General features: G+C 47.9%; 1 protein-coding gene across 1 annotated transcript; it reads left to right on the forward strand.

The window, feature by feature from the left end:
* The first annotated feature begins 12869 nt into the window (after positions 1-12869).
* Positions 12870-14945, forward strand: LOC147855320 (UDP-rhamnose/UDP-galactose transporter 3-like). The gene is made up of 5 exons (XM_087330793.1): positions 12870-13020; positions 13124-13311; positions 13506-13706; positions 14180-14341; positions 14460-14945. The coding sequence occupies exons 1-5, from the start codon at positions 12942-12944 to the stop codon at positions 14820-14822; spliced, it is 993 nt and encodes a 330-aa protein (XP_087186919.1). The 5' UTR covers positions 12870-12941; the 3' UTR covers positions 14823-14945.
* The last annotated feature ends 10594 nt before the right edge of the window (positions 14946-25539 follow it).

Below are 25539 nucleotides of genomic sequence, written 5' to 3' on the forward strand. Positions count from 1 at the left end.
CGAAGGTGGTATTCGGCTCTGCTGTTGCAGGGCCTTCGCCTGCGGTCGGTGCCTCCGGATCCGTGGGGGCGTTTTTCACCAACCCCCGCCCATATTTTTTGTCCAATCAGCGCTGTTTTGGTCTAGGGCTTTCCCGTCGTGCTTCAGTGTCTGGTTCTGGGGCTGCTTCCATGGGGTGTCTCGGCTGTTCCTCCTGCGTCGCCCGTGTGTCCGGTTGGTCGATAGGAGGTGTTGTCCTTGGGCCTGGTTGGGCCGGTTGGGGTTCCTCCTCCCACTCTGGGGCCGCTAACTCTGCTAACCTGCGTTTCGCAGAGCGGGGTGGGGTCGTGGGTTAGCTGGGCTGTGGTGCTGGCAGGCCTCGGGGTGGAAATAGTACCGTAAGGTATTGTTGGATGATTGGCCTGAGCTTTTTGCCTGCTTGGTACGCATGCAAGCCTTCCCTTAACGTCGGCCTTGTGATGACCCCCCAATCGACTGTACGCCCTTCAAAGGTGTCGATAATGATGCATGCCTTCTGTTTAGGCATCCCGTAAGCGTTGACATGGACACAGCCGACTTCTAGTAGGAACTTGGCAACTTCACGGAAGAAGGGATCCAGAATCTGTTTTGTTCTATAGGCCTTGGCGGAGGATGAATATGGGCCAAAATACCGCTGTAGCGCCTCTATAGGAGGTATTTCGAAATGTCTTTCGCCTAGTGAGGATAGGTCTAACTTCTTCCGAATGGAAGAGTTGGTGACCGTGTCGATGTTAAGCCGCTTGGCGATGTCCATGGCGTCTGGGTGCGGAGGTGATTCTGCGACCCGAATGTAACCATCCAGGCGCTTCTCCACGAGCCATCGGCGTAGGGCAGTAGAGATGAAGATCGACATCGCCAGAGTAGGTTCGTGGAGAGGAGACGGGTAGCAGTGGTGAGTTGGAGCTCTGAGATATGATGGGGAAGAAGGTGAGGAGGAGTGATGGGAGCGTTGATAGCTAGACGATGTGTTTCTGCTTTGTGCAGAAAATCTTCTGCTTCCTTCTTTTTGTGGCTTAGGGTTCATTGGGCGGTGAGCCATCGTGGTGCCGCGTGTTCTTGAACTAGGAGTTTGTGCATGCCTTTAGTCGTTTTAATAGTTGCTATCTTCTCTCTTTTTCTTTTTCGTAACGGTTATTTACACCCTATTTTAACATTATAGTACAAATGGGATTGTCCCTTTTACGTTGCTGGTTCTCCGGCTTTGTCCCATTCGGCGGTGAATGGGTTAGGTGGCGTGGGCCCAGGTAAGGTTTGAGCCGAAACCCATTCACTTTTTGCCGTACTATTTCTCCAGCCAGCGTTCCTAGTTGGAACGTGCCCTGTTCCGCTTCGATTATCGAGTATGGGCCGGTCCAGCGGAAACGTAGCTTCCCCGACATCTGGCCCATGCGCGTTTGAAAAACTAGGACCGCTCAGCCCACGGCGAACTCCTTTTCCCTTGCGCTCCGATGTCGATCGACAAACGCTTTACGCCGTCTCTATTCCTCTTCCAACACAACCATGTTGTGGACGCGTTTTTCCCCTAGTTCGAGGAGTTGGTAGAGCCGTTCCTCCTCTGACTTGGCTTTTGATAATCGGTTCCGTACCTGAATGCGCAAACTAGGTACCCGAAATTCGACCAACATCACAGCTTCTAGTCCAAACGCTAGCTGGAACAGTGTTGACTGTATGCTTGTTTTGTAATTAGTTCTGTACGCCCATAACGCACTCTGGAGTTTGGTATCCCAGTCCGTTCTATTTTCATTGACGGTTTTCTTCAAAATGGTCTGTAAAGTTTTGTTCGTGGATTCCGCTAATCCATTCGCCTGCGGGTAGTATGGCGTGCTCTTCTTGTGGACTACTGCGTAATGCTGTGTTAGTTCCCGAACCACCGTATTGAGAAAGTGGCTCCCCTGGTCACTGATGAGCTCAATCGGGTAGCCGAACAGGCACCAGATGTGCTCGTATAGAAATTTGGCTGTGACGGCCGCCGTATTTTCCCGTAGTGCCTTTGCTTCTACCCATTTGGTATAGTAATCCATGGCTACCAATATGTATTTGTTGCCCGTACGGGCTGCTGTTTGTGTGAAGGGCCCTACAAAATCCAATCCCCACTTTTGGAAGGGGTCCAACGGTAATACGGGCTGGTGTGGCATCCTTGCGTCCTCCACGGGCTGACCCATCCGTTGGCACAAATCACACTTTCTACAATACTCGGACGCGTCCATCTGCGTTGTTGGCCACCATAAGCCCGCCTGCCATACTTTGCGGGCTGTCACGTTGCCCGCGTAATGCCCGCTAGCCGTGCCGCAGTGTGCCTCCCGTAAAATTGCTTCTTTTTCATCCTGACGGACTCCACGTCGCCAAATGCCGTCACTCCCTTTGTGATATAAATTCCCTTCGACCAGGCAGAAGTGACGGCTTCGGACGGCTAGTCGTTTCTTCTCATCTGTGCGTAATTGTGGTGGAGGTAGTCCTGTAGTTAAAAAGTACGTCATTTCCATAAGCCATCGATCCGGAAAGGTGGATTCCGTTTTTTCTGCAAATGTCACTTCTCGCCAGATGTCGGCGTCCGAAAAATCGTCGTCGTCTTTCTGTACTGTTTCTCCATTCTCAAGTCTACTCAAAAAATCCGCCACTGCGTGTTGCGTCCCTGGCCGGTGCTTAATTACGAACTCGAATTCCTGGAGCAGCAGCATCCACCGCGCCAATTTCCCTGTCAGGGCTTGTTTCTCCACCAAATACAATAATGCCGAATGATCCATGTGGAACGTGAATTTCCGTCCTAGTAAATAATGTCGGAATTTATTGATGCTATAGATCATCCCTAGCGCCTCCCGCTCTGTTGTGGAATAGTTACACTCTGCTGCTGACAATTTCCGACTTGCGTAGTATACTAGCCTGTACCAGTTTGGTTCGGTGAGTTGCATTAGCGCGCTTCCTATTGCTATGTCCGAGGCGTCGACGAACACGTGGAATGGCTTCGCCCAAACTGGAGGTTGTACGATGGGGGCCTGTGTGAGCATTATCTTCAGTGCCTCATAGGCCTTATCCTCCTTTGCAGTCCATTGGAAAGGAGTCTGATGTACGGCAGCGTGTCGTGGCGTGGCGAAGTCCGCCAAATACCGTATCATCCGACTATGCCACCGTATTTGGCCCAGAAACCGGCTAAGTGATTTGGCATTTGTCGGAGTTTTAGCTTGCGTAATAGCGGAGATTTTGTTTGGGTCGACCGCTATTCCTTCCTTACTGACAATGTGGCCTAGGAGAGTCCCGTTGGTCACGCCGAAGGCACATTTCGCGGGATTCAGGCTTAAGCGTGCGGTGCGGCAACGTTCCAGGCACAGACGTAAGTGCAAGAAATGGTCTTTTGTTCGCCCATATACCGCAAAATCGTCTAGAAAGACTTGCATGAACGCCGGAATGTATTCCCCAAAGATCTCCGTAATCGTTCGTTGGAATGTTTCCGGCGCTGTCTTTAGCTCGAACATCATGACGACCGCCACATATACTCCCCAGTCCGTGACAAATGCCGTCTTCTCCTGATCCTCGGGGTGCATGCGTACTTGGTTATAGCCACTGAAGCCATCTAAGAAATTGTACATCTAATGGCCTGCGACGGCGTCTAGCACGGTATCGGTGAAGGGTAAGGGAAATGCGTCCGTAATGGTTACGGCATTTAATTTCCGGTAATCCACGCATACCCGTATTTTGCTGTTTTTCTTTGGGACAACCACTATCGGGCTAAGCCATGTTGCTTGTTTCACTGGCCGTATGAACCCCACCCTCAGCAGGTTGTCAATTTCTTCTTTCACGTGGGTCGCGTAATTGGGGTTCATGCGGTAGCGGCGCTGCTGGACAGGTTTCATGTCTGTTGCTAAATTGATCTTATGCTGATAGAACTTGGGATCTAACCCCTTCATGTCCTCGTGAGCCCACGCGAACACATCTTTATAGTCCGTGAGTAGTGCGATCATTGTGGTTCTCTGGTCCGGCCTCAATTCCTTTGCTATGGAGAGGAACCGGGGTTCCGATCCCGTACCCACATTCACTTCGTCGAGAGCGGAAGCAGTGACTCATCGTGAAATCTCCATTTCCCTTTCGAAGGCCGCCTGTGCTTTGCTGAGTTCCAATATGGACTCTGGGTTTGGTTCGTACGGCTCTCCGTTCGGAACAATGGTCGTAGTATATTCTGTCGTAGTTGCGATGACATCTATCTCAAACAGCGGAATAATCCGAGGATGTTCGTCAAGGTACGCTTACAATTCGGCATCCTCCACCCCAGCCAGCATATTGATGTCTTCCGCATACAACGGTGTTATCCCCTTAGGTTGTGGCGTGTTGCCTTCCGTAGGTACACGAACCTTGGTGCGTCCATGCCAGAAATTGATACACTCATGTTGCCAGCTCTGCTTGATATTTGCTGTCCGAAGCCATGGTCTGCCCAGAAGCACTAGGTACGCTCCTGGGGCGTCCAAAGCGAGGACGACCGTCGATATGTCGAAGCGGTGTCCACCCACGATGATGCCTATTTTGAGAATTAGCCCCAACGGTCGCACTGATCGGGTATCTGCCATGCGAAGCCAAAATGGACACGCCTCCCATTCGGAAATGCCCAACTGCTCGCAAGTTTTCACGCTAATCACATTGACGCCTGAGCCGCCGTCGATTACACATCCAGGAACTTCTTGTCCGTGCAATATTACTGTAATGGCCGGGTTGTGCTGATCCACCACTAGTGGTCCCTCGCTGACGTCTGTTAGGTTTGTGGCAACGCTCGCCCCGGTCATGCCCGCCACCTGTGCTTCCATGGTCTGGCGGAAACGTGGAGCTAGCTGTAGCAGTTTTTCCATAGTTAGCGTGATTTCACAACCCGCTAACACCTGCCAAATGGGGTCCGGCCCCGGTTTTTCGTTCTCTGTTCGCTTCATTGTGTTCGCGGACTCCTACCTCATACGTTCCGTATTGGTCGTGTTTGCTTTTTCCACCCAGGCTTGGGCTTGTCGTCGTACCTCGTCCTACGCAACCCAATCCGCCGTTTTCGTTTGTTGGCGTGTTGTGACTTGTTGCACCTCCACCGTAATCGTGTTGACGGCGGGCCCATTTCCCTTGCGTGCTAGGCATTGCGTGGCATAGTGTCCGGGTTGCTGACAAATAAAACAATGGATGCTTGATTGTCCCTTCTCAGCCCCAGGTGGAGTATGCCGTTCTCCGGGCGCTACTTGCTCTTCACGGTCCGGCCTCGTTTGTCGGGACGTACGTGGTGGCTGTTGTTGGTCCTGTCGTTGTTCCTGGTGCTGCTCATCCCCCGAGCTTTCGTCGTAACGCCGGTGATCCCTATATTGTCGAGGCTTACCCCGATAGCCATTGAAGCCGCCCCGTTTGTTTGTCGGGCGTTGATGTTCGTATCGCCGACCCCCTTTGGTGTAACTCGGATGTCCACAATAATCCTCGTCCTCCGGGTCCTCCTCCTCAGACTCGTTGTGATTCCGGCGATTCCGGTTGTACCTGTCCTCCCGCGGGTTGCGATCCTTATACCGGGGTCGGTCTTCTTGCCTCCTTTGTTCTGCCCGGTGCAGTTGCCACTGTGTGTCCATGCTGCGGACCGCGGGAGTGGCTCTGTTTAACATATTGTACTCGCATTGGTCGACTGTGTGAACCTTCGAGTGGCAGATTGGGCAGTGGATTCACATATTGCACTCCACCACGGAATGCCCCGAGTTCAAGCAAATCGTGCACTGGATTGCTTGACGAAATTGGCGTTCCTCATCCTGAGGTAACGCTTGTCGTAAGGATGACATCGAAAACCTCTCCTCCTCGTCATCCAACTCGAGCTATAACGCTCGTTCAATCACCATATCGGCTGTTTCCCCTTTCACACTATTTCTGTTGAGCGTTGCCCGGATGGGCCGGCGTAACACTGCCAGAAATGTCTCCTGAGCCTCCTCCTCTGCAGGGCTTCGATCTAGTTTCCATCGTAAATTTTGGAAACGTAAGCTGAAGTCTGCTATCATCTCGGTCGGTAGTTGCTTAATTGTATAAAATTGCCCGAGAATCTCGCGTTGTGGAACCCTCCGGTGGAAGAATCGCAAGAAGGCGGACTGCAGCTGATCGAAGGTTGTTATGGTTGGTAAATCCATCTGTGAATGCCAGAACGCCACACGCCCATCTAATGTTAATCCGAACTCCGTCATTTTCGACTGTTGTGCCACCGTCTCGGAAAGGTTCTGTGCCATGTGGTTCGCATTCCAAATGTTCAAGAACATGCGAATATGAGTTGCGGCGTCGATTTCGCCGTTAAAGCGGGGGTAAGCAAAGGCCATCGTGGGAGCTACGGCGGATCAGAAAAGGTCACCGGGTGGCTGCGGTAAGCGTGGTCCCCTCGCCTGGTCGAGGTATTTGGGGAGCAAGGAATCCCCTTTGCACTCCTGGCAGGTATTACTAAGGTCGCCGATGCGCGGCTTTTGCCGGGCACGTTCTCCTGCCTGGCGTGTGACGGACCTTGTTATTGGCCGGTCTTGTCTTGTTGGTTCTCTGGGTCGTCTGCGGCTAAACATCCATTCGTTGTTGCTCGTCTATGAGGAAACACAGATCACCAAGCGTGCTAAAAGTGTTGCCTCTTAGGAACACGGTTCATGGTTAGTCCTTCGACCTAGACCCCAAGATGGGTGTGGAACAACGAACAAAGCTTAAGCGTACTGCATAAGGAGAGAACCTCTATGATTCCTCCGTGTGTACGGGGAGACGGCTACAACCGACTCCTTATCACAGGTTGCACTTACGTACTACTACGCTTACGTATCCGAGACACAGACACTGAATTAGTCGCAGCTATACACAAAAACTCAGAGAAGATAGTATTTTATTATCAGGTGTTCTTTTACATTTCCCAAAAATTACACGCACCTCGTTAAGAGGTTTTTTGCCCTTTATATCTGCAGGGTCTAATTAACCATTCACGCTTCCCGCGTGAACCGTTACATACGTTACGCTTATATAGTTTCTTATTCCTACGCTTTTGGCCGTTGGTTACTATTCCGGTGGACAACAGTTCCCGGATGCCGGACAGCTAGCGCACAATTCTTGCTCGGCCGTTGGTTAACAAGCAGCGAGCACAGGGGCTCAGGATGGAGATGCATACGGAGACAAGATGGAGATGCATACTCAACACAGAGAGAACAATCGGATACAATGAAAATGAAATAGATTAAACAAGAGAGGAATACAACCGGACTCGGCCAGTGTCAGAGCTACGTGCTCTCGAGACACGCGCGCGCGCAGGAACACAGAATGATGAAACTCTGGTTGAGAGCTCACGGGATTCCTATGCGAGTAGAGGCTTCACCTTCTTCCTCTAATGAGTACAACACATGAGACAGAGAGAGGGAGAGAGCTTGGCACTGAAACCGACAACACTTTGTCCTCCAAAACGTGGATCCCTCAAACAGGCTCAAGCCTCCCCTTTTATAGCACAAGGGGAGGTCGTTACATCGTGATCAGTGTCAACCTTTCTTAGAAAGATTTTCCCTGATTTCCTCACATCAAATTCTCGTATTCCTCTCTATCTGTGCGGGACTTGACGTTCCCATTAAATCCTACCCCCTACTACTTTCTAGTTCTAAGTTATTTACATATGTTTGTACATAAAGACTTAACTTTTGTGTGAATCCATGCACACACTCGTTCATGTGCATTCGGCTCCGTTTCTCTCTATGGTCGGAATCCTTTACGACAATGTCACAAAGGTGCTTGAAAGGTTCAATATGTTGGACGCAAAGCCGGTCGGATCGACACTTTCAGCAAATTGCAAGTTGTCCGGAAAATAGAGGCCGAAGACAAAGACAGAGAAGTCGTGATGAGGATATTGTATGTCTATGCAGTCGGTAGCCTCATGTACGCGATGGTGTGCACACAACCAAACATCGGATATGCAGTCGGAGTGGTGAACCGGTTCATGAGCAATCTAGGAAAGGACCATTGGGCAGCCATTAAGTGGATACTCCGGTGCTTGAAAGGCACTTCGAATATGTGCCTCAGATTTAGCTCAGCCAAGCCCCAATTGGAAGGTTTCACTGATTCAGACATGTCGGCTAATGCAGATACCGACTAGTCTACATTCGGATACGTCATGACATATGTAGGAGGAGTTGTATCGTGGCAGTCAAGGCTATAGAAGTCCGTTGCACTATCGACAATGGAAGCGGAGTACATGGCAGCCATTGTCGTGAAGTACGAAACCTTCACATTAAAGTCTACAATAAGATAAATATGTGACTAAAATAAAATAAATCTTGATAATATTTTATACATAAAGATAATATTAACAACACACTATGATAATATTATACATTATATTTAGAGGCAAATAAAAATATATATATGTTATATTACATGGACGAAAGAGCATTTGAGCCAATAACCCCTACCTTAAGACACTCAAACCTTACCATTTAGCTTATATTGATAATTTACAAAAAATCATATGCGTTGTTTATTTGAAGGAGTATTTTATAGTCTAAACCATGTAATATACTACATGCACATTGTAAAGAATCTAACTCTAGTAGAGTTTAGTATTCAGAAGCGTAGTGTGTGTGTGTGAGAGAGAGAGAGTGAGTGAGTGTATCAGCAAGAGAATGACCAGAAAAATAAGAAAACACGTAGTAGGGGGATGACAACTTATGCACTTAAGAGAGCTATATTAATTATCTAAAGATCATCAACAAAACAAAATGGCCAAAGGGGGTTTTATATACAAGTCCTCAAGAGACTTCCATATTAAATGTGTTGGTGGAATCTAACCAAGATATCCACTTGAGTACGATTTTTCCTAAGAATATCAAATATTCTTTGACCACATTAACACTCGACAACTACACCGATTACAATAAAGTGTGCTCACACACACACTCGACAACTACACGGAGTACAATAAAGTGTGCTCACACTCTTTTTCACACATCGTCCATTTCTTCATAAGCACATGTTCACACAAGTTGAGCTTGATTCTCAACACGTCCCCTCAAGGTCAATTGTGTGTCCTCTTAAGCTTGGTTGTCTTGGTGTAGTTGAAGACCCAACTGTAGTTGGTCGGACTACTAGACCGTGGTTTTCCTATTGTTCCTATGTACTTGATCTTGATCTAGCAATGTTGATCTTGCCGATCCAAAATTTCAAGCTTTGTAAAGTCTTCCTCTAACTTGTTGGGTCAAGTCGGATTAGATGTGTCGGCCTTACTTTTGTCGATGCCATTCTCACTTTTCCTCTTGTATGGTGCTGAATCTCCATGTTTTCCTTCATCTTTGTACTTGTACTCTCCCCCAAGCTCAGCATATCGAATGGTCTAAGGCCTAGATCCACGGAGAATTGTCGTAGCTTGTCAAGACCTAGCATCTTAGTGAAAATATCAGCCACTTGCATGTTGGTGCCAATGTATTGGAGGTCAATGTCGTCGGCCAATATGCGCTCACGGATGTAATGATAGTGCACCTCAATGTGCTTAGTCTAGGAGTGAAACACCGGTTCTTTGCAAGCTGGATGCTGTTGAGATTATCGCAGTGGATCAGTATTGGCTTGTTCACCAATTCGTTGAAGTGTTTCAACAGTCTTTTAAGCCATACAGCTTCGCAAGCAGCTACAACTGTGGCCCTATACTCCGCTTCAGTGCTCGATAGAGCGACTGTTGGTTGTTTCTTGCTGCTCTAAGAGATTGCTCCACTACTGAGTGAAAACATAAATCCTGAAGTGGATCTCCTATCAGATGTATTGCCCGCCCAATCAGCATTCGTGAAGCCTTCAAGTTGAAGTGGTACTCCACGCTTATGGAAGATACCATAATCAAGTGTTCCACTAACATAACGTAACACTTGCTTAGCACAATCTATGTGAGTGTTGTGGGGGTTTTGCATGAACTAGCTAAGAAGCCCGACTGGATAACTGAGGTCTGGTCAGGTAATAGTTAGGTAGATAAGACTTCCGATTATTTGGCGATATTGTGTCGACTCGCAGAATTTGCCAGAATCTGCAGTTAGCTTCATATTTTGATCAAGGGGTGTCGAGATGGACTTACACTCGGTCATTCCGAACTTGTAGAGCAAGTTCAACACATAGTGTCATTGTGAGAGTAGGAAACCCTTCTGGAGTTTGAATGACCTCGATGCCAACAAATTAATGCAAGTTAGTCAGATCCTTCATCTCAAACTTATTTAAAAGCAACTTTTTAATCTTTTGTGTCTCGGTGAGGCTTTCTCCACCGATGACAAAGTCATCGACATACAAGATTAAGAAGATGGGGCTTTTGGGATTGTTCCAAACATAGAAGGAGTTATCAGATTTTGACATCCAGAAGCCAATGTCGTGAAGATATGATGTGATCTTTGAATGCCATGCCCTTGGGGCTTGCTTCAGTCCATAGAGTAGCTTCTTCAATCGGCAAACTGCATGTGGATGTTTGTTTGATTCGAAGCCAGGTGGTTGCATCATGTAAACTTCCTCCTCGAGCTCAGCTTGGAGGAATGCGTTCTTCACATCCATTTGATACAAGTTCCACCCTTTCGCTGCAGTGAGTGTAATTACCGTCCTCATGGTGGTCATTTTTGCCACCGGGGCAAATGTTTCCTCATAGTCTATGCCATGGGTTTGAGCATACCCTTTGGCGACTAGCCGAGCCTTGAACCGATTGATCGTGCCATCCATATTATGCTTTATATTGAACACCTAGCGGCAACCAATTGGCTTTTTGTAGATTTCAGAGGATGGGACTAAATCTCAAGTATCGTTGTCAAACAACACACGCATCTCCTTCCTCATTGCCTCAATCCACCGGGGATCTTGGGCAGCTTCTTTGTAAGTCTCGGGTTCTTGGTCTACTACGACCTTCATCATGAATGCATAGTGGTGGGCCATGTACTCAGTGTACCCAAACCTAACTATCGGGCTCTTTTGTCGGTTCGATTGATGGAGTTTTCCTTTAGTCACTTCCGAAGCCTTCTTCATTTCATACTTGTTGTCGACTGATCGTGGTGAATGATCTGAGTCTTCACTAGATGTCATGTCCTTGGCCTCTTGCTCACGCATCTTGCCCCTTTTTTTTCTTTCTACGGGTGTAGCACCAAGGTGACAGCACATCAGAGGTTTCTTCATGTTGTGCAAGACTCTGATGGCTGGATGACACCTCAGGTCTAGTCAGCTGGAGTGTGGGCAGGCTCTTTGCTGGTTCTCTACCCATAATGGTCGTTAACATCTCTTCTTCTTCACTCTAAGAATCTGCTCTAGATTTGCTTGTTTCGAGTACGGTGGGGGTCACTGATGTTGGGCCATACCATGATGTCACTTCATCAAATACCACATCTCGGCTTACTCGTGACTATCGAGTGATGGGGTTAAAACACTTATAGCCCTTTTGCTCAAGTGAGTAACCGATGAGGATCATCTTCTCCGATTTTGGGTCAAGCTTTCTCCGCTTCTCATCGGGGACATGCACAAATGCAATGCTACCAAAAACCTTCAAGTGTGAAAGTTCTAGCTTTGTCCCAAAATACTTCTCGTGAGGGGTGATGTCATGGACACCCTCGGTCGTGCACCTATTGATGAGATACACAACCGTAACATATGCTTCTGCCCAATAGAACTTGGGCATTTTCTTCTTGTGCAACATGGCACGGGCCATCTCAAGAATTGTGCGATTCTTCCACTCAGCAACGCCGTTTTGCTGTGGTGTGTACCGGCAAGTGAATTCCCGGTGAATTCCCTTCTCTTCTAGAAAGACCTTGAACTCAATTGAAAAGTATTCTTGGCCACCATCAGACCGTAAGCATTGAATGTTGCAATTTGTCTCATTTTCCATGCAATTCTTTAACTTGAGAAAGTGGGAGAAGACCTCACTTTTCGACATTATCAAACATATCCAAGTATGCCGCAAATAGTCTTCAATGAAGGTAATGAAGTACCTACACCCACTGATTGTCGTTGTTTGAGCTGGGCCCCATACATCTGAGTCGATGGCATCCAACAAGCCATTACTCACATTTCTTTTGTTTAGGAATGGATGCCTATGTTGCTTGCCTAGTTGGCACGCCTCACATACATTATCAGGATGTTTCAAAGTAAGACGTGGCAATCCATGCACAACCCCTTTTGTTTGCATTGATCAGAGGTTACCGAGGTTTACATGGCCAACCCTTTTGTGCCACAACTCAATATCAGACTCAGCCTTGAGTCCCTTTGCATACATTGTTGTGTTCACCTATATCCTGATCGGTTCTCCACTTTGGCTAACCATCGAGTGAAGAACTCGAGCGCTTTGTCTTTCGACCTAATCGAGTAGGCCCAAACATTCCATGTACAATCATCTACGAATGTGATGAAGAATCAGGAGCCTCCCAGAGATCTCTCAGGCATCGGCCCACAGATGTTTGTGTGCACAAGCTCTAGCGGCTATCGTACCATCTCGTAGTGGAGAGAGTGCAGACTTAAGGTATGTTTCTCGTAACGACAATGTTTGCAGAAGTTCGTCTTTGTCTAGAGCTTCGGGACGTAGCCAATTGCCATCAACTAGTCTAGTCTGGCTTGAGATATATGGCCTAGTCGGCCATGCCATAGGTTTGAGTCCCACGATTCGACTAAGTTCACAGCCCCTTCTGGATTGATTGCCATCAACAGATGTCGGTTATTGTACTTGTATCCACCTCCTCCGATTTTCATATTCCATTGGCTTAGTCGTTCCGTACATATATACGTGAGAAGAGGAGAGGAGCCCCACCATTGCGCAATTCTTTCTTCTTTCTTTACAAGTTAATCCAAAGGCACACACAGACAGACACACAGACAGAGAGATGCCTGAGGAGAGTAAGATCTCTTCTTCTTCTTCTTCTAATTCTTCCTCTTCCACTTCTGGTAGCAGCAAGAAGAGAGAGGAGGTTGTTGCAGATGTGGGCGCATGGGCCATGAACATCACCAGCTCTGTGGGCATCATCATGGCCAACAAGCAAGTCATGTCCCCCAAAGGCTACGATTTCCGATTCGGTATGTATATATATATCTATATCATCCCTTGTTTGCTTCCATTTGATTCAAAAAACTCAGCAAGTCTCTGTTTTGTGGCCGGCTTTATGTCCGAGATCTGCAGCTACTACCCTCACAGCCTTCCATTTCACGGTCACAGCTCTGGTTGGTTATGTTTCTTCATCAATCACGGGAGAAGTCTCAAAGCAGACTGTTCCTTTCAATGACCTCCTATGGTTTTCTGTAGTCGCAAATACCTCCATCGTTTGCATGAACCTAAGCCTAATGCTCAATTCAGTAGGGTTTTATCAGGTATTTTCTCCCTTCATATACTACACACCGATGCATCGAATCTGATGGCTCCTCATCTTTACCAATTACATATCCTGTCTATGTTTCCGTTTGCTGCGATTCCGGCATTGAGATTGACTTGCATTTTCCCACATTCAATTCTCTGGATTGGAATCGAATCTTATGATTCTCTTTTCTCATCATGTCTTCATCAGATCTCGAAATTAAGCATGGTGCCGGTCGTATGTGTGCTTGAATGGATCCTCCATAGCAAAACATACACTAAAGAAGTGAAGGCGGCGGTGGTAGTGGTGGTGGTTGGTGTTGCCGTATGCACAGTCACAGATGTGCATATCAATCTTGGAGGCTTTGTGTCAGCTCTCATTGCTGTGCTTTCCTCATCCTTGCAACAGATTGTAAGCCTTCGCTTCTGTCAATCAATCACTAGAGTTTCACATGTATGCACCACGTTCACATATCAAAGCATAGGATATATGTATGTATCCATGTATGTATTTGTATCTATATGTATCTATTTATGTATTTGTATCTATGTATCTATGTATATGTATTTGTATCCATATGTATCTATGCATCTATGTATATGTATTTGTATCTATATGTATCTATGTATCTATGTATATGTATTTGTATCCATATGTATCTATGCATCTATGTATCTATGCATTTGTATCCATATTTATCTATGCATCTATGTATCTATGTATCTATGTATTTGTATCTATATGTATCTATGTATCTATGTATCTATGTAACAAGAGAGGGAGAGGGGGAACTTCTATATATAGTAGATATAACACGGCGTAACCTCACAACATGGCACCACTTTAACAGAATCTTGCTGGTTTTTTCTTGTTCCATTTCACAGTATATTGGATCTTTTCAGAAGAAGTATTCCATTGGCTCTTTCGAATTGCTAAAGAAGACAGCTCCATTTCAAGCTATGTCACTGTTATTTCTAGGACCTTTTGTTGACTACATTTTGAATGGCAAGAATATCTTGGCATATCCTTTCTCCCCAGGCTCCATTGTAAGTAGTAAAAGACAAATATTTCATGTCCCAATATCCCTGGAATTTGAAAGAAAGATGCCATCATTCGATGGATAGATATGATTCCAAAGTTTCTCATGTTCTTTTTTGTGATCAGTTTTTTATAGCACTATCATGTGCACTGGCAGTATTTTGCAACATTAGCCAATACCTTTGCATCGGCAGGTTTTCGGCAGTGACTTTTCAAGTGTTGGGCCACATGAAGACGGTTTGTGTGCTTGTTCTTGGTTGGGCCTTATTCGATTCATCGTTGACAGCAAAGAACATGGTGGGTATGTTGATGGCTATCCTTGGAATGGTGATCTACAGTTGGGCGGTTGAGAAGGCGAAGAGGGTGGACGTGTCTCCATCTGCTCTTTTCAAAGAGAGTAGCCTCACTGAAGAAGATGTAGCCTTGCTCGTGACAAGTAGTGGTGCCGAGAAGACTGGGATCGAACTTGGCCATGGAAGCTTGAGATGAAATAATGATTTCATTCTGGAATCATGGAAGCTTGAAATGAAAAATTAAATTCATTTTGGCATGATTCTGATTGGTGAGTTTCTATTGGGGAGTTTCTGTTACAATAACTGCATACTGAGTCTTTACTGATACTTGGCTTCTAGAGTTGAAGAAAACACAAAAAAAAGGCGTTTCAATGCTACTACCATATCATCCCCTCGGTGAGAGATTCTTGTTTTATCCTTTTTCTTTCAAATTGTATGCTAGATATATACATGGAGAGACCATGAGAGATTGGCATCTGGAGTTGAAGAAAACGCAAAAAAGAAAGCGTTTCAATTCTACTACCATGATCATCCCCTCGACGAGAGAGATGCTTGTTTTATCGTTTTATCTTTTCTTACATCATTTTCAAATTGTATGCTAGATATGTACATGGAGAGACCATAACATGTACCAAGGAATTTCTTCTCCAATATGACTAAATACTAGTTGATTCAACATTCTTTGAAGTTGGAGTCGCTGATGTTTGTCACTACTATCTTTTTAGAATGATTAAATTTGTTTGAAAAGATTGAATACTAGCAAGGTAATGTACAATTTCATGTCATTTTGGATTCTCAAAGCACTTTTTAAGTAACATGGGCGTCAAACAAGGATGTCCACTATGACCCACACTTTTTGGCTTATGTATTAATAAATTAGAAGTGATGAATAGGGTTGCAAGAGAAGAAGGATTGAATGCCCCCAAATTGATGTAACATGTTATCTTATTGTTTCTATATGCAGATGATGTGGTACTTTTCTCATATGATGTTGATAGTATGTAACATTTACGTGGGGTATTAGAAGAATTTTACCATAATAGTGGACTAGCAGTGAATGTGGAGAAAACAAAAATGATGGTAGTGCAAACCATCTAACCTCATCATTACCCTATGCTCACATATGGAGGTGAACATATATAATTTGTTCGAAGCTTTAAATATCTTGGTATTAATATACTTGGCACAAATAAATAGTGCATGCTTTTATTCTAGGCTCAAAGCCAGTTGGAAATCGTATTGCTTTTTGGAGAACCAATGCAACCAAAGTGATACTTGTAGATGGGAAGTAAAACTAATGTTGTTCAATGCGACAATAACTCAAGTATTGCTTTATGGAGTAGAAGTATGGGGTGACACCATCTCTCTTAATGCATGGAATGAGATTGAGAAAATTCAAAAGATGTTTTTAAGGAGGCATTTAGGAATTAAATGCACTACCACTTACTAGGTTATGCTCTTGTAAACAGGTGTTTGACCCATTCAACAAAGCTCTTCACCTTCAAGAAATAGGAGAAGACTTCATTCATTTTCTCGATCAAGCACGCCTAAGTGTGTCAAGTGTAGTTATCGATGAAGGTTACAAAGTAGCGATTTCCTTTGATGCTCACGTTCTGTGCTGGTTCCCTCACATTCGAATGGATTAAATTGACCTTATTTCAGCTCTGATTTTGCTCATTGGGGAATGGAAGTTGGTGATACTTCCTTAATTGACAAGCGTCAAATAATTGGCCTTCTGGTTATTGAACTTACGCAAACTAAAAACTATTTGTTTCGACTGTCTCTCCAAAAGCTTTGGGAAGTTGACATGGCCGGGCCGCTTGTGCCACAGGTCAATGTACGAGTCAACCTTTTGTCATTTGGCAAACATATCGATGCCTATGTCGTTTGTCTTGAGGATAAACATCCTCCTTTCTCGACGTCCTTGTGTGATTATTTTGCCTTCTTCGATGAAGCACCCTTGGTAAGTGAACCAAACTTGCATGCCTTGGTCGACGATTTGACCGACCGACACTAGGAAGCGAATGGACAGACACGGAATCAGTATGCCGATCCGGATCCAAACTAGTTCGTTGCCAGTTGCTAGTTGGCACCGGTTTGTACCTAAAGCCGGAGACCTATAAAAAGGGTCGACTAGATTGTAATCATTAGTGGATAATTAATAGAGTGATGTTGTTCTACATCTTAATCATTGTTAATTACTGTTCTGTGCTAAGTGTAATTTATCCTACGCATGTATTGTGACTAATGATATTGCTGCTAGTAACCCATTAGGGTTCCATTAACCGTCGGTCTAACTCTATCTCACTGCAACACCCCTTTGGTGAATTGTCTCAGAGGGACACCCTGTGTTAGGCCATTGTCCGGCCGTTCGATAACATAGTTTTTGGCGACCACGATTCCTGCACATACGCAACGAACAACGTCGGGCATGGATGACGAGACCAACAAACAACTTGGTTACAGAGCGAGCAAGAAGACTTGCCGAAGGATTGCGGAAGCAAGAGGCTTTCCAACATGCTGTAGAAGAGATCCGTGCGGATCGCTCATTTTCCAAAGTAATTTAGCGAGTGGCTGCCGAGTCACTCCGCCGATCGTAGAATTCCCAACCGGACGAAGGAAGCAGCGTGAGCAGTCTCCGGGACGCGGAATCCATCCTGTAGGCACTAGCAACAAGGGGAGGCGATTAAGAACCATTCTAGGCCTTCAAATCGGATTCAGATGACAAATGTAGCACCCATTCGAATTATCATAGTATCCACGACACCCCAGACGGACCGGAGGACGAGCAGTCGGATACCTTGCTGACACAAGAACCGGAGTTAACGGAACTGGAAGCCCCAAATCAGCAGGTGGCGGATCAACTCTCGACACTGCCACGAGAGACACTGAAAGAAGAGGCAAGACCTTCGTCACCAAAAGAAGGAGGCAAGACCGCCGACACCGAAAGAAGAAGAGGAAAGGCCTCTGTCACCGAAAGAAGAGGAGGGGAGACCTCCGACACCGGACGACGACATGCTGTTCCAATATCCCAAGTATCGGGATGATCCGGATGCAGAAGCTCATGTCTATGCATTTCTGCAAACATGGGAAGCCAACCATGTGTCGCAACGCTTGACAGCCGCTGAAGCGGAACGCTCGAAGATTGCAGAGTTCAACATGACCTTGGAAGGACTAGCCGCACGATGGCGCTTGACGCACACACCTGGCACCATCACGACGTTTGAGGACTTAAAAACCAGATTTTTACAATTCTTCAACAAAGAGGTGGATCAACGGGAGATGATCAACCTATTCTACACCATACGACAGGAACCTACGGAAACCATTCAAGAATTCATAATCCGGTTCCAGTGAATGCACAGTCACCTCAATCGGGCACCATCGGAGGAGGAGGTGAAATCAATATTCCTAGCCGCACTTAGGGAACCCCTGCGTATGGTGTGCATAGTGATTGATTTCCGCACCAGCACGATCAACCAAGTCATAGAAAGGGTAAGGGAGATGGAGAAAACAACCTCTTGGCTAACAATAGGGGCACTCCAACGTACATTACCAACAGAAGATGACCTACGGTTTCGACAAGCTATACAATGTACGACTTGTCTCAATGTTGGGCACTTGGCAATAAAATGTACCATGTGGACACAGTGCATGTTATGCCACTCCAGAACGCACACAATGGACCGATGCGAATATAACTTGCTGAGCCGACAAGCAGCACCGGTATGGCAAATTGAACCCCGGAGCAACCAGGAGGAGGAAGAAGAACACTGGTGGCGAGAGGAGCGTTACCGGTTGGCACAAGATATCCGAAACAACGATAGAAAGGACGCTCACGACCGAGACCGACAGGATAGCTATTGGGATTACAACGGTGATAGATATGAGCGATACAATCGGGATCACTCCCCCGGTTACAAGCAGCAGAGGGAGGATCAAGGCCACTATGAAAACTGGCCCCGATAGGGTTATCGGAACAAAAAACGCTTCAACAAAACATGGAACGCTAGGAAGGAGGACCGCTAGTGGCAACCAAACAAGGGCACGCCAAGTACCCAACCAGACCAAGCACCTAACCGACCACCAATGGGACCTCAATCGGGAACCGGAGCGAACGCTGAATCCAGCAACACCCGGAAAGTGTACTGCTACTATTGCCGGCAAGAAGGACATTATAGCAATCAATGTCCGGTTAAAAGCTACGAGAAAAGACCAGCCGTAAATATGGTGGTAGTAGAAGTTGCCAACATACAACAAGTCACCACCAGAGCAAAAGGCAAAACAACGGAGTGAGAAACACAGGAGGCAATCCAAAAGCAAGCCACCGAGTGGGTGAAGAAGGCAAATGAGCAAAATGTGGTGGAGCTTGAACAACAAAAGGAGAAACCGGAAGGGGCCACCGACACAATTCAGCCGGAAAACCCAACATGGCAAGCGTTACAAGAATGTCAGATTATGCTGCCATTGGGACGATTATTACAGCTAGTGTCCCGGTTTACGGAAGGGCTGACATTAGGAATGACCACATCAATTTCGTTGCCGGATCCTGCATTCTTCTCAAATCCGGAAGAAGGGCCAGCAGTGGTAGACACGAACAGTCCGGCAATCACCGCCATCGTCAAAGGTCGAGAACTACCAGGGACGATTGTGGACGGAGGATCAGGCGTGAATGTGATCAGTTTACGGACTTGTAACACCCTAGGAATCCAGGAATGGGAGCCTTGCCCATTTTGGCTCGAAATGGCAGATACAAGTTTGGTAAGACCTACTGGTTTGATATGGGATCTAGATGTAACTATCGGAGGTCACGCATTCCGCATTTCGGCAGTGGTTCTCCAACTCAATGCGCAAGGGGCTTACCTGTTGTTTACATGCTGTTGCTGGGCCGCCCATGGCTAAAAACGGCGCATATCAAACAAAACTGGCGGAAAAATATGATTACCTTCCAACGTGGGAAGACAAAAATAAGTCCCATAGTCGTCGTGCCGAAAAAGAATAGGAAAATTCGGGTGTGTGTTGATTACCGGAAACTCAACGCGGCAACAATTACCAACGCCTTTTCACTGCCATTTACGGATGGAGTGCTGGACGCGGTAACCGATCATGAAGTGTATAGCTTCCTAAACGGTTTCAGCAGCTACAATCAAATAAGGATGCACCCCGACGACCAAGACAAGACAACATTTGTCACTGAATGGGAGTCTTTGTCGCAATGGTAATGATGTTCGGGCTCAAGACCGCGCCGACAACCTTTCAATGAATAATCATGGAAATATTTGGCGAGTTCATTCCGATATTCATGCAGGTTTTCCTAGATGACTTCGCCATGTATAGCCGAGAAGGAGAACATCTCCAACACCTCTGGCTATGTCTTGAGAAATGTAGAAGTTATCGGCTAAGCCTGAATCCAACAAAATGTGTGTTCGGAGTAACAAGCGGTGCATTGTTGGGCCATTTGGTTAGCAAGGACGGGATTGCGGTAAACCTCGATAAGGTGAAAGCAATCTTAGAAGCACCGACACCATCAACGGCGAAAGTAAATCCAGTGGCATAGCCGGATGCTTCGGTATTTGGCCGATCTTGCTACACCATTGCATGTTGCGGTTCACCGGACACCGTTCCAATGGACGAATACAGAGGATGAGGCTTACCGGGCATTGAAAGTACTGTTATCACAAGCACCGGTGGTGCAACCACCAAACTGGTCGAAAGAATTCCACGTGTTTGAGGATGCGTCCGACATAGCAATCGACAACGCACTAATGCAACTGATGGAACCGAAATGGTACCGACCGGTCTATTATGCTAGCCGGAAGCTATCCCAGGCAGAACGGAATTATTCAACAATGGAAAGAGAAGCCTTAGGGATGATTTACAGTGTTACCAAGTTCAGGCACTATTTATTGGGAAGGAATCTTTCTTTCCATGTCGACCACTCAGCGCTATTATATTTGGTCTCAAAGGCATCACTCACCAGCAAGTTGGCCCGATGGACATTGTTGCTTCAAGAGTTCGAGTTCCAAATATATCACCGGCTGGGGATACAGCATGCGGTTGCCGATTATCTGAGCCGGTTAGACTCCAGTGAGACTGGTGACGGAGTCCCGAATGAGTTTCCGGATGCTGAGTTGTTTAAAGTAACGGCCGAAACGGCAACTATTGGCATGGTAGTCGACGAAGACAAGTGGATAACCAACATGCATCAATTCCTAAGCATGAGACTTCCACCGGAGGAGATGAACCGGGATGAGCGGAAGCGGTTAGCGGTGCAAAGTCGACATTTTTGTCTACTACAAGACACTCTGTACCACAAAGGTGCGGATGGCATATGTTGGCGAGCAGTACGAAGCGACGAAAAGGACATGATATTACGAGAAGCGCACTGTGGCGTGGTCGGACGACAAGGAAGATATGGCACAGCAGGCTATGGTGGCCGATGACACTGAAGGTCTCGGTTCGGTACGCGAAGATCTGTGATTTATGTCAACGGATGGGCCAACCAATAGAACATGCAAGGATGCCTCACCAGCCGGTGCTACCCTTAGAACCATTTCAGAAATGGGGGTTGTATTTCGTTGGGCCATTTAAACCTCCGGCAATAGATATGTCATAGTTGACAGGAACTGCACGCTCCCTATACGCAACGCTCGGTCACAACCGAGTTTAGAAGCATACACAGAAAAACGGGAAAGAAAGCACGACGCGAAGAAGAGAAGAGTACACAGGATGTTTATGTGGAAAACCCAAACTAAGGGACAAAACCACGGTAGCCCACAGGCTGCAAACTATCACTATGTTAGAATGTACAACAGTGAGTTCACAGAGGCAACGACCTCGTGCTCACGATCCTTGCCATAGGCGGTGGTTACAACAAAGGCAACGACCTCTTTCTCTCTCTCTCTCTCATTGTACACAGTTACGCGCTCTCTCTTTTCTTGCACCAACAAGAATGACAACAACATCAGTCTAAAAGTTTGCCCTAAGTCATATTTATACTAATATGACTTTTCGGCTATTTACAAATATAGCCTCAATGGACTCTCAGAAACATATTTACGAATATGTCTCTTTATCCGGTGAGCATTCCTCACCGGGTCTGCACCATCCGGCTCTCCGTAGCCGGGTACTCCTCAGCCTATCGGCCTCGGCCGAGTTTGTTCATCAGCACTGTTCTTCTCCCTTCCCATCCGGAGGGACCTATCTCCCAACAATAGTCGCCACTGATTATTGCACCAAGTGGGTAGAAGCCAAGGCGTTGTGGGACAACACTGTGGTTTCAACGGCAATGTTCTTATATGAGTACATTTGGTGCTGGTATGGATGCCCGATCGAGTTAATTAGCGACCAAGGCGGACATTTTCTCGGTCAAGTAGTGGAGAGCTTAACAACATTTTATGCAGTCATACACAATCGCAATACCCCGTATTATCCACAGGACAATGGACTGGCCGAATCCACAAACAAAACGCTCCAAAACATCCTCCGAAAGATCGTCAATGAAAACCGGACCGATTGGGACACCAAACTGTATAGTGCACTATGGGCATACCGGATAACATACAAAACAAGTATCCGGTTAACACCATTCCGGTTAGCATTTGGGCTTGAAGCAGTAATGTTGATCGAATTTCAGGTTCCGAGTTTGCGGATCTAGGTTAGAGAACCACTAAGTGAAAAGGAATCAGAAAAAATCGGGTTAGCCGCATTATGTGAACTCAAGGAGCATCAGATAGCGAGTCTCATGCAGTTGGAGCTGGAGCAGTGACGAAGGAATGCATTTGTCGATCGGCACTGGAAGGGCAATGAGAAGATGTTCGGGATCGGCAAACCGGTATTCGTGTTCTCGACCCGGATGGATCAGATGTCGGGAAAGCTACGGTTCCGGTGGACCGGACCGTATTGGATAACACGGGAATTCAATGGTTCATACCAGCTCGAAATGCTAGCCGGTGAGATAATAGGCAAATGGGTCAATGGGTTTCGACTCAAACTGTATTGTGGGCCGATGCCATAGAACCCGTTGTCGTGAAGAAAACCGTCCACAAGCAGAATCTGTGCACCGGGGCGTAGGAACCGGCTCTTCATGCACGTGCGCCTTATGTTGTACATAGGAGATCCTAGGCTGGTAGATTCGGTAGGTAGGAAGTAAAGGGGAAACGGCTTCTTCCTTGCCTACAAAAGGAGGGGGACGAGGAGGGGTGAAGGGGTCGCGAAGTAAGGGAGGACGAAGTGCTGTCGGATTGTGGGCCGAAGGCTTCTCTCTCTTCCAAACTCCATAGCTTCTTTCTGTGCAAGTTTCGGGAGGCTCGCGCTGCTCTGAGGAATGCCCGAGTGCTTCCGGCAGCACCTCCAACCTACTTCTTCCTTTCTGTACGTTTACGAACAGGCATCAGCATCTGTTCACCGGCCTGTTCAGTTGTAACCGACTTCGTGTTTGTTGTTTGTCTTGTTTATATATATTTCTACATACATTCGTGTCTCTCTGTGTCGCTGTCGCACTTGCGTCTCTGCGTCGAAGGGCCGTGTCCCTGTGAATCTACGCTAGCACCTTGTGGGTCTCTTCCCCTCCCCTTTTCTCCCTTGCTCTTCGGTACAGGACCCCCGAGGTCCTGCCTCATTCCACGCATACGCGAGGGATACCTCGACATCTTGGTGAACCCGACGTGATGGAGGCGGCAGAAGAGCAGAAGATGAAGGGGTCGGATCTTGCAGAGGCCATGGCTTCGGCCATGGATCGGATATTGAGTGCACGCGAGGGCACCGGCGCCCTCGACAGAGCCATTGAGGCGATCGTCGATACGATCGGCCGGTTCAGCGGAAAGGATGCCACGAAGTATTTGGCGTCCTACGGGGCAGAAATGCTGATGCAGGACATTCCGGAAGAGAGGCGTCTCGCCGGGTTTCCTCGAGTAGCGATGCCGAGCATCCATGCGGAGGTGCTCGAGGTGCGGGCGGAGAGCCGTACCTGGGAGGAGTTCGAAGGCCGACTCCTAGAAAAATATGGGCTGGACGATGCGCTCCGGCTTTCGAAACGAGACTTCATGGAATGGGTGGAGTCCCCGGCAAGGGAAGAAACGCGTCGGCACTCCTCCGGGAGTTCGAAGAATGCTTTGCGCGCCTTTCGGCGCTTGACCGAACCGTTCTGGATACGAGCCAGGTCCTACTGTTCGTCAAGTCGGTGGACGAGCGGGACCGGGATCAAGTCGGCTCCTTGCTGGAAACCGAAGACGGGCTGACAACCGACTGGGCTGTGGTTAAGAGAGTCTGTGGCCGTTTCGACAAACGGCGAGAATGGGCTGACAACAGGGCGGCCGGTGCGGGCTCTGTCACAGCAAGGAGGCTTGAACCGGCACCGCAAGTGCGAAGGGAAGAAACCCGGGAATGGCTCGAAACCGGTCCGGCTTCGACCGGCATGGTCAATGGCTCGTCCGGAGGAGCAGCGCTGGAGGAGTTGACGCGGGCGATAAAGGATCTCTAGATCGCCCAGACTCGAAGGGAAGGCGGCGAACCGGCTCGTGACCGATGGCCGGCAGCAGGGAACAGGTGCATGTGGTGCGACGAGGTCAGCCACATTCGGAAGGACTGCGGCGATTTCGCAGAGGCGTTGAGGAACCGGGTGGTGTACCTGTGGGAAGGCCGGGTGCACGCCGGCGACACCAGGAGGGCCCTGAACCGAAACGACGGGCGAGGAGGTATGAAGAGACTGATGGAAGAGGCAGCAGCCCGACACGTAGAGGCCATCCTCTACTCGGCGTCGGCCGGAATTCGGGTGGGGGGCAGCGAGGCCTGAATAGAGGGCAAAGACAGATTCTGGTCGGCAATGCTGGAAGGTCTTGCCGGCGCACAGCTAAGGAAAGATGAAACGGACCGCGCTGAGAGACGGGTCCGAGAAATAACCGGATGGAGCGATCCGGTCGAGGAGAAGACGGGCTTCGTAGAAGCCGCCTGCCGGAACTACGAGGCTCTCGTAGAAGACAAACGAGTGGGGAAAGCCGGAGCGGCCGGGCCCTCACAACGGTACGAGACCCGATTCGGGCAACGACGGAACGATGCCGGTGGGTCCAGCGCGCAAGATAACCCCAGGAAGGGCGGATACCGACTGGGGACGGAAATAGAAAGGACTACTGACCTACGAAAGGTCCTAGAAGAACGGATCCTCGATAGCAAAGTGGAGTTGTCATTGCGAGAGGTGCTAGGGATCGCAAAGGAGTTCCACGACTCCATTGTGGACCTGGTGAAATGGAAGAGGCTGTCGACGGAGACGAAACCGGAAAGACCGGTGGAGGTGCAGACGACGCACATCGACGACATGGCGCTGAAAGATGAGTGGGTGGAGAGCCACTATTCAAGGCCGCACTGTGCCCGAGCGACCACGGAGACCCCGGTAAAGATCGGAGATGTTCAGGAACCGGTGGTGGCAATGGTGGACCACGGTTCAGAAATAAACCTGATGTCCATGGACTTCTATAAGAAGGGAAAGTGGTCGATCAACACCAAACATGGGTGGAAGATACGAGCGGCGACGCGCGCCACCGAGGAACTGCACGGGGCCTGCCCGAACGTGCGAGTCAAGATCGGCGACGTCGAGATTGACCAGCACTTCTTCGTACAAGAGACGTCCTCGCACCCGGTCATATTAGGGGAACCGTACTTCACGGCGGCGCGAATGGAGACCAAGGTGTTGGACAACGGTTCGGCCTACGCGAGGGTCAAAAGCCAGGACGGGCGCCATTCGGTTCAATTTTTGACGGTGCGGCCGAACCACGAGAGAAACCGCGAATCCCTCGGTGGCGAGAACCGGGAGGATTTTTAGAGAGGGCTGCCAAGGCGTGGGGCCGAGACAGCCCGGACACTCGGGAAAGACCCCACGACTCTACGATAGAACCGAAACCGAAGGAACCCTGTACGAT

Source organism: Azolla caroliniana, unplaced genomic scaffold, assembly GCF_043228905.1.
Source record: "Azolla caroliniana isolate FFs.n. ecotype wild unplaced genomic scaffold, voAzoCaro1.0.p SCAF_14, whole genome shotgun sequence".
NCBI classification, from domain to species: domain Eukaryota; kingdom Viridiplantae; phylum Streptophyta; class Polypodiopsida; order Salviniales; family Salviniaceae; genus Azolla; species Azolla caroliniana.

Bases quoted from the DNA above. Each gene is read 5' to 3' on its own strand.
- LOC147855320 (XM_087330793.1), top strand. From the start codon at position 12,942: ATGAACATCACCAGCTCTGTGGGCATCATCATGGCCAACAAGCAAGTC. The intron at 13,021-13,123 runs GTATGTATATAT...CGAGATCTGCAG, and splicing joins AGGCTACGATTTCCGATTCG to CTACTACCCTCACAGCCTTC. The intron at 14,342-14,459 runs GTAAGTAGTAAA...TTTTGTGATCAG, and splicing joins CTTTCTCCCCAGGCTCCATT to TTTTTTATAGCACTATCATG.